We start from the raw sequence: 15,823 nt of genomic DNA on the forward strand, positions 1-15,823 counted from the left end.
CGTCCATTTCCATCTTCGCATTGCCTGCGTGCGCGCGAGATATCCCCATTTTACGGGAAGTTGCCTGTCGGTTCCAATGGAATTTGCAGTACGTTTCGGGGTGGAACACGTTGGCAGGCTCATGTCGGAGTTTGGGTGGACCCCATAATTCGCCTTTTAGATTGCGAAGCATATTTCAAAGTCAAGCCTGGACAAGTAAACTTTTGCTGTCAATAACGCAGCAATGGAGCCATAAATACACAGTAACGGAAATTTTCTTTCATGACGCTTTTTGCATTTCTTTGTTCAGGGTCGGCCTTGAAGAAGTAGTGGCGGGGCAGGGAATCAAATCAGATCGAATTAAGATTATTTATATGGAGAGAAGAAGGTTTCGATGAAAATTTGAAGTAAAAATTCAGCGAACTAATTTATTACTTCATTACGAAATTGCTTGGGGATAGACACGGCAAAGTTGAGTTGGTCTTGACAATCTAGTGTTTTTGCGGTGTTAAGACGTTTGATAACGGCTTCCGGCACTAACATTTTGCTGGATCAATAATAGCAAACTTTAAAACAAACTTTTAAAGTGCCTGCATGATCCTTCCGTTGTTTGTCTGTTCCGGTTTGTTTTGCAAAATTTGGGAAAATTTTTGTCTAATGTGCTAATGTCCGTTTCATAATTATAGTGACATTAAAGAAAATTCATGTCACGGGGCCTGTTTTTGGGTTATAAGCATTTAAATCTAACCGATTATAGTGTTGCTTTAGTACTCTGTTATTTGAAGAAAAAGACATGAATTTTATAACAAATAACTAGGCATTCGTTTGATACGTTTGGTTTAGCGTAAACTGCAAAGGACTGGTATTATTGATCCATCAAGGTATGAATGCTGGAAATACTATCCGCGGAAATAATTAGCCGCCACCTAAGAAGCAGGCGTTTCGTTATGTCACGTACGCAATGCGTCGAATGACACGCTAAAGAGGTGAAGTGGTTTCCTACGAAAGGTCTAACACGACATAAGAGTAGGACCTTTGCAGTTAGCATAACTTAGGGGAAAAAAACGCATTTGTCTATTTTTTCAGTTCATGGCACAGTTTATGCATCCGACGCAACCTCGGCGGGAACGGGTCACAAAAGAATCACCCAGCACATTTCGAAAAGTTTGAACACTGTATAAGACTTGCGAAAAGGTGGGCTTTCACGGTCTGAGGAAACAAAATATGTCAATTGTTTTCCTAAAGTTCTTTATTTCATTTGTAAATAGGAGTCAGTAAACCGATAGACTTATTGTTATAGCGATCAGTCTTACGTATATTGCTTTACATGTAGCAGTGCCCAGTGACTAACCCTTTTAGGGTAATTTTAGGCAATGTTTTTTTAAGACCGCATGCAAAAAAAAAAGATAACACTATCATGGCCATCTATAATACGTTCCTGCGTAGCCAATCACATTGCATAGATGTCATTTGGTCAAACACTCACAAAATAGACGCTTAGTTTACATGGTGCTAGTTATTTAGTTGAATTACATTTCGTGTTCTGTTCGGTTATCAGCAAAGTTCTTGTTCGTTAATTATAATAATTTGTAAATTTCAGTGATGTATAACAAAAACACGAGTTTTCTTCCTGAGGACAATTTAATGCGGACTTGTTTTAATGAAGAATATGTTATTTATGTGTTTCTGGGGACGCGTGAAACTTCCCAGTGACGAGGTGCGAGGAGAGGAGGCTGTATTCGCAGGCTAACTTTTTCTTAAAGATTCCCGCTTTTAAAGATTCCCCATTTTAAAGATTCCCGCTTTTAAAGATTCCCCATTTTAAAGATTCCCCGTTCCCCGTTCCCCATTCCCCATTCCCATTCCCATTCCCATTCCCCGATTCCCCGATTCCCCATTCCCCGTTCCCCGATTCCCCGATTCCCCGATTCCCCGATTCCCCGATTCCCCGATTCCCCGATTCCCCGATTCCCCGATTCCCCGATTCCCCGATTCCCCGATTCCCCGTTCCCCGTTTTAAAGATAGCCAGGTTCAAACTGACAACTGAGTCAAAATGGCTTTGATAAATGAAGGTATCATGGTAGGTGGATTTTTATAAAAAAATGCGAAAAATCGTTTTTTGGCTGTTAAAATTGAGAAGACTGAGACAACTATTTTGCAAGAAAGAATGGGATAAAAAGCTTTTTTTATTTTTTAAGATAAATAAAAAAAACTATTTTCGAATCTCATTAACCCCTTACGGCGCGTTGACACCTCTGGTTAAAATTCACCGCCAGTTGTCACATGGATTATGCGAATTGCGGTGTGATATTTTATTTGTGGACGGAACTGTTCTCGATCAGACGGGATCTGGTTGTTTCATCGCAAGTTAGCTTTCGTTCTTGTCAAATTTTCTTCATGTCAGGACGAAAACGCAAGAAAACGTCTTGCCCATTTCCGTCCTTGAAGAAGCCGAAGAGGCAAAAATCTGGTGGAACCCACAGGTTCAGCGTCGAAAACGATCTTTGGCTCTGAGAGACCGTGGGGCGCTCTGTAACCAAGAAGAATGGTTGAAGGAACTCGAGGACACTAGTCCCGCCAATGAAGTTGAAGGACAAACTACAACAAGTGCTAGTCGCACGTAATTGCTGGAGAACGGACGCGATTCCAAAACTTCCACAACTAGAGAGTCAAGCGCAGATGTAGGTGTAGACGATGTAGACGTCGAGATTTCCTGTTTTTGGCTTCGCGGGGCATGGTTTCAAAAAATGTCTGGAAAACCAAGAAGCCTAAACTTAAGCAACATAATACCAATGCCGCCGACGAAATCTTCTAAGTAAAAGAAATCACGGCAGTTTAACTTGGCAGTTTGTCGCCTCTCGGACGATTTCCCTGCGACGGGTTTCCGCGCCAGAATTGTAGACGTCTGTTTATTTCAAGTTGTCATAACCCATTGTTGTGCTATACTGTATCATGCCGACATTTGTCGGTGCGGAGGGGATTTTTAACACCTAATCATACCAATCTTATAAAATGGTTTTCGTCTTTTTCTCGATAAAATAAAACTGCATATAAGGATGAACATTTTTAGTTCGTTTACGCGCGTCTTCCGACGGAATTGGCTGAAAATCGGCAGGTATGTTCCAAGATACCCCTTTCGAAAAAGGGTGTCGGGCTTTGTTTAATTTCGCTTCCGTTTCAAAGTGATGGTCTCTTTAGTAGAAGGAAACGTCCGCATTGAAAATATCAAACTTTAGGAGGCTGTAGAAAAAAAACCAAACCACATCTGGAAAATCGCCGACCCCTTGAGGGTGATGTGTGAGAAAACATTTCCGATGTTAATCGTGCTGCTCCGATAATTTACGCGCGGAAGCAAACCAGTTTAAGCGAAGCAGAGTTGCTGGGTATCTCTTTTAATATCACTGCGACAATGACTTTTTAGACAATTTCAAAGGTATGATTGTATTCTATAACTATTAAGCTTGCAGAAAATGTATAGGTTGATGGGGTTTTCTTTCAAAGCGCCAGCGTAACAGCGCGATTTCCAATCACTGTCAATCCACCTACCATGATACCTGAATTCTAGAGTTCACAGGTGTTTGTGGGCGGCGATGTGGGCTCAGTGCGCATGCGCTATAGATTTCTAAGACATAATACTGAAAGAGCAAGAAGAAGTGTATACTGCGAGTTAATTCCTGCATCTTCATTCAGATCTTAATCACAGTACGGGAAGCCGCGTTTCAAGGTATAAATATTGTTAAATTTCTAAATTTGGGTTTAATAAATACGTAACCACCGTCAGCCATGCTCGGAAACATGAACGGCAACGTTTAACAACATCTGCGTTCATGCCTTTTTCAAGCCAGTTTGGTAAAAGATTGTTCCCTTGTCAAAACGAAAAGTAGACTCACAGTTGGCAGAAAACATTTTTCTTATAATATTAAATTTTAGACGGAACTAATTATTGGAATGATTCTCTTCCTCATAGCCAAGTTTGACATATATAACACATATGTAAACTGTATTGCAGCAAGCGACTTTCTCTTCATAGATTCAGAGGCATATACTAAAAGAAAGAGCCAGAATAAAACTTTAAAAAAATTGTCTTCGCAGGTTTAAAATGGGACAGGCAGAGGCTGATCTGATCAATGATAATATATAGGAATCACAATCATAAAAGGAATCAGAATTTTTGGCTCAGAGATCAAACTAAGCCAATTTGCAGACGATACCAACTTATTGTGTGCTGATGTGGCTTCTGCTGAACAAGCCCTGAAAACTATGAGCGCTTTTGGGAATTTCTCTGGATTAGTGCTCAACGTAGAGAAAACAAAAGCATCCTGGTTAGGGAAATGGTTGAATAATAGAACCAAACCACTAAGGATGAAATGGATGAATACTCCCACAAAATTACTAGGAATCTATGTTTCCTATGACGAAAAAGGTAATAACCAGATGAACTTTAATTTGAAAGTACAAAAACTGCAGACAAATTTAGACATTTGGAAATCGAGAGGATTAACACTCTGTGGAAAAGTACTGATAATTAAATCTTTGGGGTTGTTTAACTTAATATACTCAATTTCAAATGTTAACGTCCTTAAGGAAATAGTGCCAATGGTAGAAGATAAAATGTTTCGTTTCCTTTGGAAAAATAAGAAGGACAAAATAAAACGGACTAGTATCTACCAAGACCTTTCCACGGGATGCTTACGGATGGTTGACATCGAACTTACGATAAAAACGCTCAGGCTTGCATGGATCAAAAGACTTCTCTTTAGAGATAGCTGCAATTGGAAAGTAGTACCGGACTATTTTTTTTAACAAACACGGAGGTCTCAATTTCCTGCTTCGATGTAACTACGATGTCAAATATTTAAGGCACATTCCAACATTCTACAGAGGCATACTTATTGCATTTGATGAAATCAAGACTCTGTACAATTATGATCAAGGATCTGAAACCATTCTCTTTAATAACAAAGAAATCTTAGTTGATGGAAAACCGCTATTTATAAGGGAATGGTTTATGAAGGGTATCCACACGATCCAACAGCTTTTTAATGAAAACGGTCAGTACCTAACTTTTCAAGAATTTCACGCTAAATATCATTGTAACACAAACTTTCTCCAGTTCTATCAAATCTTGAGTGCAATTCCTGTGAGCTTGAAGAACAGAGCGCGAGTCCTAGGGCAAAACTCGATCTTTAATTATGGAGAAAACTGGAAATCTTTTTTACTGAACGAAACTAATCAAATCAATTTTGAAACGTATAGGGCAAGAGACTATTACCGCCTACTTCTCGTTAAGAAACACCAATCACCTCATACTGGCCCGGAAAGATGGAAAAGAGATATTTCAATGGACACAGAGAATTGGACAGATGTTTTTAAAATGGCTTCAAAAACATGCAAAGAAAATAAGTTGAAAGAATTCCAATTCAAACTTATTCATAGGATTGTTATTACAATTAAAGAAAGAACTCTTCAGATGTGGGATAAATACAGACAGTGACTGTATCTACTGTGGTGAGCCAGACTCCATAAATCACACCTTTATCGACTGCGAATTTACAAAAACCTTCACATGCAAAGTCATTAATTGGTTTAACACTCAGTATGGTTCAAACTTTAAACCAGATACAAAAGAAACGCTTTTCGCCACCTTTAAACACCCAACATGCATGGAGCTAATGGGAAAATTCAATTACACCCTCCTTTTCATGAAATTCTATGTGTATGTAAGTAAACTAAACAACAATTCACTTGTACTACCCGAATTTATTGCTAGAATCAACTATAAATACAAAGTTGAAAATTTGCAAATTTACACCGAAAAAGTACTCGTAACGTAACAATGCTCCTCACAAACTTTATAGACTAAGTTACTTTTAATTGTCTTAAATCAAGATTAGAAATCGTTCCTCCTTCCCCTTCCCCGCGCTATTGTTGTTTGTTTGCTTTTTTGTTTATTTTGTAATTTTAATTTTTTTTTCCTTTTATTGTTTTTTAATTTCTCTCTCTTTTTTTATTTCTTGCTTTTTATCCTGTTTAATTTAATTGTAGCTAATGTGTGTCGTCAGAATTAATTAATTACTTTATGTTATTCGTTTTCCTAATGTAAGTAAGTAACACCTGATGTAAATAAGTAATGTACATTGTAGTATCGGAGTAGCCATACCAGAGTACTTTGTTATTGTAATTTGTAATTTGTGATACGTGTAATTTGTTAAGACGTGTTACTTTAAATTTAAAAAAAAAAAAGTATAGGAATCACAATCAAAGTCTCTTTAAGCCAACGCGTGATACAATTCCAAACGGACATGCTCATAATAGACAAAACTTTTAAGGTAAATAACTATAATCAACTCAATTTGTACCAAATGAAGCAAAATCCACATTACAGTTTTTTCGTCTTCTCGCCTTTATTTAAAACATAGCTCAAAAAAAATAGGCCTAAAGAGAAGAATTTATAAACTAACAACAAATAATCGCCAGATTAGGGGTAAGGTTTCGACTGTGTAACGTCTGGCGCACAGTAGCTCAATCAAAGAAAGTTGTAAATTGTTCCTGTGAACTTATTTTTTCCTTTATTACTCAGGTTCTACCGAATCGGTGAGTGTTGATTGAAAAAGAGTAAAGCAACATGGTTAGAATAAACTGAATGATAAGAATATCTGTGGATGATAGCTCTCCAATTGGAACTGTTACTGAATGTAGACTCTACATGAAGCTGGATAGGTTTCCACTGTAACGTTTGACTGCCCAATTATCAACTCTCCACAAGGTATTTTATGATATCCATGCCAATACCAACTAATACCAACACCGCGTACCAAATATGGTAAGGTACACAGGCTTCCAGGCTGGGTTTTCACTCCAATCCGGGACTTTATAACCCATGGGTGTGGTCCAAGCATGTTGAAGCCCCGCACCAAACAACTTCTGTCGATGTTGGGTGGAGTCTTGATGATGGACAGGCCTGCTGGCCATGTCTTAACTCCACTGTGTATAGCTGAGTAAAGCGATGGAGATGCATAATTCATCACTATAGATGTTGCCTTCCTTGACGTGTTTGATGCGAACTTCATGGTGACACATATCTTGGTAAAATTTCTGAGCCAGTATCCAGGAAGTTTGATTTCGCCTCCTTGTCTGTAAGGAACTTTGCTGGTCCAGTGAGGAGAATCATAATAGAACGTGTTCTAAGAGGTGAGGCATATTTGCCATTAGCGATCTGCCAAAATTATCAACTGGAGTGGGGTGGGGGTAAAGCTAAATTGTAATGGACTAGGGTAGTAGCCGCGAAATTTCTGAAAATGTTAGTTTACCCTCCTTATTTAACTTATACAAATTTTGAAATTAAGTTATAGGTAACAATGAAACACATGATTGTTCGCTTGCGCGAACGTTATTTTGCCAACTTTGGGGAGGCAAATCAAATGAGACTTCAATTCCTTGATTTAGTCGAAAAATGTTGAAAGAAACTAAATTTCCAGATAAAATTTTCCAAATGCTGAAACACATTGACAAGGTCGAATCGGGGCTACATATTTTAAAGCCATTTTTACAAGATATTGAACAGGACCATAAAACAAAACATAGCTCAAAAAAGTGTTCTACATCAGGTTTTAAAGTGTTTCGCGTCATTTTTTTTCGGTAATACTGTGTTTGCGAGTCTTTCAATAATGGATTTGTTTTTTTGTGGGGGGAGAGGGAGTAATCGGGAAAAACAATTCCCAGGAAAAAAAATCATCATACCATTGAACCATTAATTCTCATAAGTAGTTCCCAGACTCCACGTCCACATCCGGGAATTCTATTCATTTTACATCTTGTTTTCCAAGTGACGTTCCCAATTGTTATGCAGTACTCACCATTTGGACTTGAGCTGCAATAAAACAAAAATATTTTTTATTATGTTTGCCTGTTTGACCATTGAGGTTGAACTGATTGAGAAAACAAAAGGCTTTATAGGATAAATTAATGACATCATTAGGTGGCTTCAGGAATAAGTTTTTACCATTTCCCTGTAAATATTCGAATTTTGTAAGTACCGTATGTCAATTAGTGCTGCTATTTACTAGTGTCCCCAGTAAGTCTATCTAGGCTAAACACATAGACACTTAAATAAAGGTTTTACTTACTTCAAAGGGATGGATACAAACCTGTCTTTTTGTAAGATGTCGCTGCAAGATGTCCCCGTGATTTTGTCTTTCCCTTTGAAAATAAATAACACGATGAGAAGTTAGTGGAAAAGCATTAAGCAATATTTTTACACACTAAGTTACAGTCTCGGGGTAACAAACACAAGTTGATGACGACATCATCTCAGTCGTGTCCAACGAGCCTGAGCCTGCAATTTCCATCTTCCGGGTTGCAAAGCAGCATAACGGATTCTTGTTGCGTCATGTGAGAATTTGTGAGTGCTTCTTACGTTCGTATTGGATGATAAGAATGGAAACCTTGTCGGGTGTTCAACATAGATCGATTTTTCCAATACGGTTTACTGCCTTACCTCGATCAACGTCAGTATTTCCTTTGTTTTTATCATCTGAGGAAGAACAGTCCCTGTTATTCGTGTTGTTTGGCTGGATGGTTATCTAGAAGAAGCATCGCACGGCTTTGTTTATCGGCAGTTTATTATTTCCACTTCACCTTTACTTTTTTCATTGCAAAAATTCTTCCCTGATTTGAAAGAATTTAGTCACGTGCTCTGCGTTTTTCCCAGTAAAAGAGCCCGAAAGGACCGCCGGGTAACATGAGCATGGTAATCAAAATTTTTGAATACGTGTTAATATATAGATTTAGCCAAGCCTAAAAGCGGAGCTCCTGATTGCAATAACTGACGATAAAGGAAAAAGAGAATTATTCTTTCTCGGATCAGAAACTCAAAAAATGATCAATTGTGAGCATGTAATTGTTCAGCGTGTGATTTGCTATTTTTTCCAGTTAAATTTTAACAAACTATACCCAACAAGCCTAACCAAGATTGTAGAAATTACGTACGCAATATATCAGGGACTTTCCAAGAGACGATTGTACAAGGAATATGTCAGAGGAAAAGTCAACAACGCGCCCGGGGTTAATTTGCGCCGAAATTTTGTTTTTGCGAGTACTCCTTCCTTCTCCCGTAGAGAAATAACGTGACTTAAGCCCGCGATCCAATCAGTAAACCAGTAACTGGTCAGCGGTCACCTTTAAAAAATCTCGTAACGGGAAACGCATGAGCTCTTAACCTGAGCCCGCAATATAGTCCCGTGATACTGGTCAGCGGATAGCTTTTTGTGACAGCTTCAATTAACAATAGCGTGGACACTCAAAATCAAATATGTAGCTATGGTAATGGTGCTGCTCTCTTAGTTTTCAAGGTATTGGCGTACGGACGTACGGACGGACGGACGGACGTGTGTACGGACAGTCACGTGACAACCAAAATTTTTAAGATCGATGGGTTACAAATTTGCTAAGGTATGGGGCTCCGCTCACGCGCCTTCGGCGCAGGAGCTCCGCTGTAATTATACAGGACATTATAGATAAATAAAAAAATTTACAACATTTAGAGAGGAAGGAAGCCACATCAGCCTTATCTGGTTTTTATGCAGGTCCTATATCCTAGTCGAATTGAAATTTGGAGATGCTCGTTTTTGTGGAGGGAGGAAAGCCGGAGAACCCGGAGAAAAACCCTCGGAGCAAGGCGAGAACCAACTGCAGACTCAAGCCACATTTGGCAGCGCGGGTAGGGATCAAATTCGGCAGACAAGCGCTCTCACCACTAGGCCATCCTTGCTCAAAAAATTCCATAGTTCAAAAACAGAAAAATAGTGAGGGCTAAAACCACGATCAAACTGTAATGAATTTTGTCTTCTCTTGCGTTTAGTTTCCGTTTTGTGATGGATGGATCCCAAAAGTGTTTGGTTTTATTTCCTTTAACGCCTTTACTTAGAAATGTATTTTCATACTCCGCTACAAAAGAAAAATTCAGTTAGTGTGTACGAACATAAAAATTGCGAGTTTTAATACACACATTTGCATTTCTCGTACTAATAATTGGAAATCTTTCAACAAGAGCTTGACAAAAGGTTCAGTATGGCATCAGTTAAAAGAATACATTCTCTTTCATTGTTCTTTTGTTTTAAAAGTCTTTTTTATTTGTTTCACTTTACTTATATATACTTATCAATGCTTGATTTATCTTAGTTTGTAACTGAGATATATTTCGCTGCTCAAAGAACAAAATAATCGTGTATGGGGAAGGGCCTTTGAGAAACTCAGCCAAAGCTAGAGAAGAACTGATACAGGCCATAAAAATCCTAGGTTTTTACAGTAGCGGTGAACCGGAGATCGAGGAACCCTCGGTGGCTCCTTCTTTCGGTCCGGCTTTACATAAGTCAGCACACTTCTTTCGTCTTTTTCTCGCTTCTGGACGAGTGTCATCGAGATAGAGGTATTGAATGAAGGGGATTGTCCTCTCCTAAGCATGCTGTACTGCTACTCCCTTCAACAACACATTCTTCTTTGCATTCTGCAACGATTTTGAATCACGCTAAACTCACGCATAATCACATATATTCTTCTCAGATGTAAAATATTGTTGGTCCTTCGATGACGTCACAAGCCAACTCGTCCCATTTGCTATTCCTCGGTCATGGCCGTGGAAAAGGCCAGTTTTACTAACTTTGAAAATTCATTAAAAAAATTAACGGAAAAAACAAGGAGATTTATGTAATAATCGAAAAAAAAAAATTGGGTGTTGGTTTCACTCTTAAACCAACAGCACTGTCAGCAAATACAACGGAACCAACAGTGTTGTTGTAACACAGTTTCTTTTGTTCAATAGAACCAAAACATAGTAGTGTTCCATTTAGCTTTTAATAAGCTAAATCAGTTTTTACTTTAAGAAAGGTTTTACTGACCGACTGACTGACTGGCTGGCCGACCGACCGACCGAAGTTACTAAGTTACTTATTTAGTTGCTTATCTTAATAGTTTGCATTTAAGTACCAATTTTGATGCAAAATACCAAGCATGATTTGTTAATATAAGAAAAAGAATGGGGGGCTACCTTGTTAAAGCCTGCAAATGTTTCCTTAGTCCGCTCGTCCCATATTAAATATTGTTACTTGATTAACCAAATGCATTGGTAAGAAATAAAAAAATAAGGAAAAAAACATTCATTACTGACTGACTGAGTTGTTTAAATGAAAAGAGAGTTATTTGCCTTTGTAAACGAACACCGAAAAAGACCGCTATTTCCGTAATTTACACCCTTTAACTCTTTGACATAAGTTTTTGAAAGGCCTTAGCAACGTCAGCTGATAAGCAAACACATATTCACGTGAATTAGCCTCCTTAATGGCCTTCGTTTGAATGGTCAGTGGATCACGCTAGGTTCTCATCTAAAAACACGAAAGTTAGAACCACCTTTTACAACATAACAAACAGTACAGCTTGAAAATATTGGTCAATAGCTTTCATTTGAATGGTCACACACCAGGGTTTTTTCCTCAGATTTACAAGTTAGAACCACCTTGTACAGTATAACAAACAGTACCTAATGAAAGTACCGCTCAATAGCCAGCTCTGAAAATGCTCACACGCTAGAGCTGGTGTTGTCCACGGACTTAGACTCATATTCCCAGATTATGCATGACCTGCTATTTGATTCCAGTGGAAAGATTTCAAGGGGCTTGGGTTAGTGTTATGACTTGGCGATCACTGATAACAAATTGACTGTACTGGAGTTGAGAGAGTATTAGACTAGTGCCCTCTTGGGACAAAAATTGTAACAAAAGCAATAGTTTTACTGTTAAAACAACCATAAGATTATCTCGCTCTATTTTACTCAACTTTGCTTACCTTTTCCAGAAGTATCTTTTCAGGGTCAGCCTGTTTACCGTCTTGTCGGTTCAGTTTTTCTGTCGCTTTCACTAAAGAACACTTTTTTGAAGCTTTGTCAAACAACGCGAAATGACACACAACATTGGAGCTGCACACTGAAGCGCAACTAAACTCATCATGAACCTGTGTGGCTATAGTACAATCTTCTTCTTCATCTAAATTTTCTTGCGATGAAATTTTGAAGTATGAAGATCGAAACATCTGCATGTGAACGCAGCAGAGACTCGCCAATAAAATAACAGGGATGAATAACGACATTTTCACGGGTATATAGAACGATTCAATGTTGAATGAAATGATTTTAAGCTCTGTAAGCTAGGAAAGAGATATTGCAAACACTTTTTTCAGCTCAGTTGACGAGGGTGATGCCACTTCAATGCCAGTAGTTTTAATGATGCATTTGTTAAGTAATGTTGCCTAGTCGTCTGCATTAGTGTCAGCAAAATCTACATTAAAATGAGAAATTTGACTTTTATTACATTCCCAGCAAAACGAGCGTCAATATTTTCATCTTGTCTCTACTTTTATTGAAAGATCTTTAATTAAATTAAGTTTGAGAAGTAGCTTGTTGTTTTGTCCTATTTTTTGAACTAGACAAGACTAGACTGCAAGTAAAAAATTGAGCCGTTTCCTGACAATAGCAAAGAAACTGATCGTATTCAAAGCAAACCGGAAAAAAAATTAAGAGGTTGCCTTAAGTAGCTTTCTGTTATTCCAAAAAGGGCACCTGGCATTATGTGACTATGTTAAGACAAGTGAGCACCGTTTCCTTAGGCAACTTCCATGTGTGCCATCCTGGATTCAGCAAAAGTATTTTGAAGGTCTTGTCGGCTGGATAGGGGTTCAATGGTGTGCAAAGGTAGCTCTAAAATGCAGCATGAGAGAAGGTCCTCAGGGAAGGACGGACTCGCTCGTTTTAGTCTAAAGAATAAATTTCACTTTTTCATTCTTTCCAATTATTCCGACTCGTCAGTTTTAAAAGGCAAAAAAAAAAAATCATGATTCATACAAAAAAGTATATAATTTTACAACCATCGGTCACTACTGTTTGCTCTTGTTTCACTCATTACCTGTGTGGCTATAGTAAAATCTTCCTCTTCTTCTAAACTTTCTTGAGATGAAATTTTGAAGTATGAAGATCGAACTATCTTCATCTGAATGCAGGAAAGGCTCGTCAATAAAATAACGTGAATTCGGATGAGTAACGTCATTTTGATTAGAGACGTTTCGAGATTAGTTTTGATCAGCTAAGAGAAACACATAAGACAAATAGATACTTTTTGAGGCAACTGAGCATACGAGACACTGTAGGGTTAGTGTCAGTGGTTTAACCAGACACCTGTTAAGTTCTGGGGGGTGGGGGGGGGGGGTCTCACGTCATCTGCATAAATATCACATCGTACTCCCCCAAATTGGCCAAAGTTACAAATTTGTCATTGAAAATAATCTGAATTTAAACTAGTGTCAGCTTCATTATTTTTTTTAATGAGAGCAGTTAAATTTTGCAATTAGGTTTTTTCGCAAACAGCCCTAAAAGCCGCTTGTATTTCTGATGATGTGCTGCGATGTTTTGTCTAATTTTTGGCACAGAGTGTAAACTAAAATAATAGAAACTGAAAATAATGTACCAACTCACACCAACTTCAAAGCTCTCTTTTGACAGCCAAGGCCACCGACAAAAACGTTTTCAAGAAGCATCTTCTGAGTTTCGTGCTCTTTTCCGTTTTGTAAGTTTCAGATGAAATTTTAAGTACGAAATCAAAACGTCTGATAAGTGTAGATTATTGTTATGCTATTTTCTGTGAGCAAGGTAAGAGACCTTAGAGGAAAAAATAATCTAGTCAGCTGTCAGAGGTGATGCAACTTTAATGTTAGTGGTTTTAATGATTCATTTGTTCACTGATTTTCGCTTTGTCACCTGCACTAGCCGAAATCACCACAAAATTGGCCAAAATGAGAAATTTGACATTTGTCGTATTCTGTGTAAAATTAGTGTCACTATTTGTTTTCGTTAGTGGCTACGCTGAAGCTGTGAGATGACTGAGGTGGCACACTCTTTTTACCATATTATTTTTACTTAAACTTTCACGAAAGCGGCTTGAAACGTGCAAATATATGCTTAACTTTAGCGCGTGGCACTTAACGAAAATTGATGCATTAATCCATCACTGGTCTTTGAAAGAGCCATTATATTAAAGATGATTTCCAGTCCGTACTGCGCAGTCTCAGCACCCTAATGTTTATGTGTCTCACTCGAAGGAATGAGAATCGATGTTACTTGTTACGAACCACATACCTTACTGAATATCTTTGAGGTCTTTCGAATTCTTTTTCCAACAGCTTCAATGATTTTTACAGCTGCGAAGCTGTTTCATCAAGTGATGCGAGAAGAACGAAGCATACAGCTTCGCATCGGTAATGGTGGTTTCCATGAAACTTTGAAATTTATTCATGTAAGTAGTTGCGAAATGTTACATTTTGTAATGTCTTACATGAAACAAAACAAAACAAAAGCAAACTCTCAAGAGTGTACAGTACGGACTAGAAATCATCCTTAAAATATTTCAATGAACTAGCCTGTTCGGTCCGTATTAGGGATTATATTGGTCCCTTTTACTACAAGTTTATGGACCCCGCGGCTTGGTCCCTAAACTTGGAAAAAAATAAGTCGACCAATATTTCCTAAATACGGACCTCGTGTTAGTTCCATACCATATATCTATTGCGAGTTTTCTTGCCCTTTTATTATCAGATGACGTCATACAGACTGATTATCAGTAAGTAACAGCACACTACATGTTAAGTACTTAACAAATAAAGAAGCCTCGACTGTGCTCTGTTCTGTTGTAAAGCACGCAGGAAGCGGTAGAGCACGAAAGAAGTGTAGGGGAAAACACGAGACGTAGTCGAGTGTTTTTCCCTACTTCTTGAGTGCTCTACCGCTTCCTAAGTGCTTTACAACAGAACAGAGCACAGTCGAGGCTTCTTTATTTGTTTTATGATAAAGAATCAGATAATTTCCCCACGCATTCGGCTGAATTTTCAAACCAAACTTTATTTTCCAAACGAGCAAAAGTGGCGTCAGCCGTGCACTGTTCTCTGATAAAGCACACTAAAATAAGCCAATCACAATCCTTGTTAGAATTGTTCAAATAATTTGATTGGCTAACGAAGCGACAGCTGTCAATCACAAACTGGACTTCAGCTAAGCTTTCAGTTTCGAGAAGTTTGAGCGGCTTTCGAGAGAAGAACGATGCCTTCAAAGTTCGCTTTTAAGTTAATTTTTAAATACGGATCTCAAGGCAGGTAAAGGTTTATAGTCCAGAGGAATCCGGCCGTATTGTGGCCCATGAAAACGAGCACTTTTCCAGTGGAAATTACGAAACGCGGAGCTCAAAGCTTGTGGATGAAAATGCGAAATGCCGGGTTGAATTTGAAAGGAGCTACAGTTATTTACGGCTTGTAGCCGCATGCAGCAAGATTGCCCGAACTAGCGTAAAAGTTAGAAAGACTTAACGGCTCCCACTGGTTCTACTTCGAACACAGAAGAGAATATCAGAGCAAGTTTTGCACTGACCACTCGTCGGTTTACTTCGCTGAGATGACCGGAGAACGAGCGTTACTACATGTAAGTGTTGTTTGAGCAAATGAGCATTTTTAATTGTAAATTTACAAAAATAAAGCTTCTCATCATAAACAGAGACAGTTCAATTGTTTTCTGTCGTTGTTTTACTTCTTAGTATAATTTCTGCCTTCGTAACAAAATTAATGTCTTTATCAAAGCACTGTTTAGGTTGAGAATTTGTGTATTTCGCTACAGCTGTACATGTTTTGTGGGCGGGAATCTAGCAAAACTTGTTATTTTAGTACAGTTTTAACACTACTGTTGCTAACAATGGTCTCTGTGAGCCATATTTACTGCAGAAAAATAGCTCGCTTCCAGTGCGTTTGTCTGAGTCACAG

The 15,823-nt window shown here is 38.3% G+C and overlaps 1 protein-coding gene across 1 annotated transcript; it reads right to left on the bottom strand.

Moving 5' to 3' along the window:
* Positions 1 to 5,720: 5,720 nt before the first annotated feature.
* LOC149097629 (uncharacterized) lies at positions 5,721 to 12,219 on the bottom strand. The gene is made up of 5 exons (XM_089280259.1): positions 11,819 to 12,219; positions 8,478 to 8,562; positions 8,128 to 8,179; positions 7,721 to 7,850; positions 5,721 to 7,164 (listed from the first exon to the last, which is right to left on the bottom strand). The coding sequence occupies exons 1-5, from the start codon at positions 12,116 to 12,118 to the stop codon at positions 6,667 to 6,669; spliced, it is 1,065 nt and encodes a 354-aa protein (XP_089136385.1). The 5' UTR covers positions 12,119 to 12,219; the 3' UTR covers positions 5,721 to 6,666.
* Between the last annotated feature and the right edge of the window lie 3,604 nt (positions 12,220 to 15,823).

The sequence above is a fragment of the Orbicella faveolata genome, unplaced genomic scaffold, assembly GCF_042242905.1.
Source record: "Orbicella faveolata isolate gen_17 unplaced genomic scaffold, um_ofav_v1 contig_47, whole genome shotgun sequence".
Taxonomy (NCBI): Eukaryota; Metazoa; Cnidaria; class Anthozoa; order Scleractinia; family Merulinidae; genus Orbicella; species Orbicella faveolata.

Bases quoted from the DNA above. Each gene is read 5' to 3' on its own strand.
- LOC149097629 (XM_089280259.1), bottom strand. From the start codon at position 12,118: ATGTCGTTATTCATCCCTGTTATTTTATTGGCGAGTCTCTGCTGCGTT. The intron at 8,563-11,818 runs GTAAGCAAAGTT...TGCTTCTTCTAG, and splicing joins AAAAGATACTTCTGGAAAAG to ATAACCATCCAGCCAAACAA. The intron at 7,165-7,720 runs GTATGATGATTT...CTCACCTCTTAG, and splicing joins TGAGAATTAATGGTTCAATG to AACACGTTCTATTATGATTC.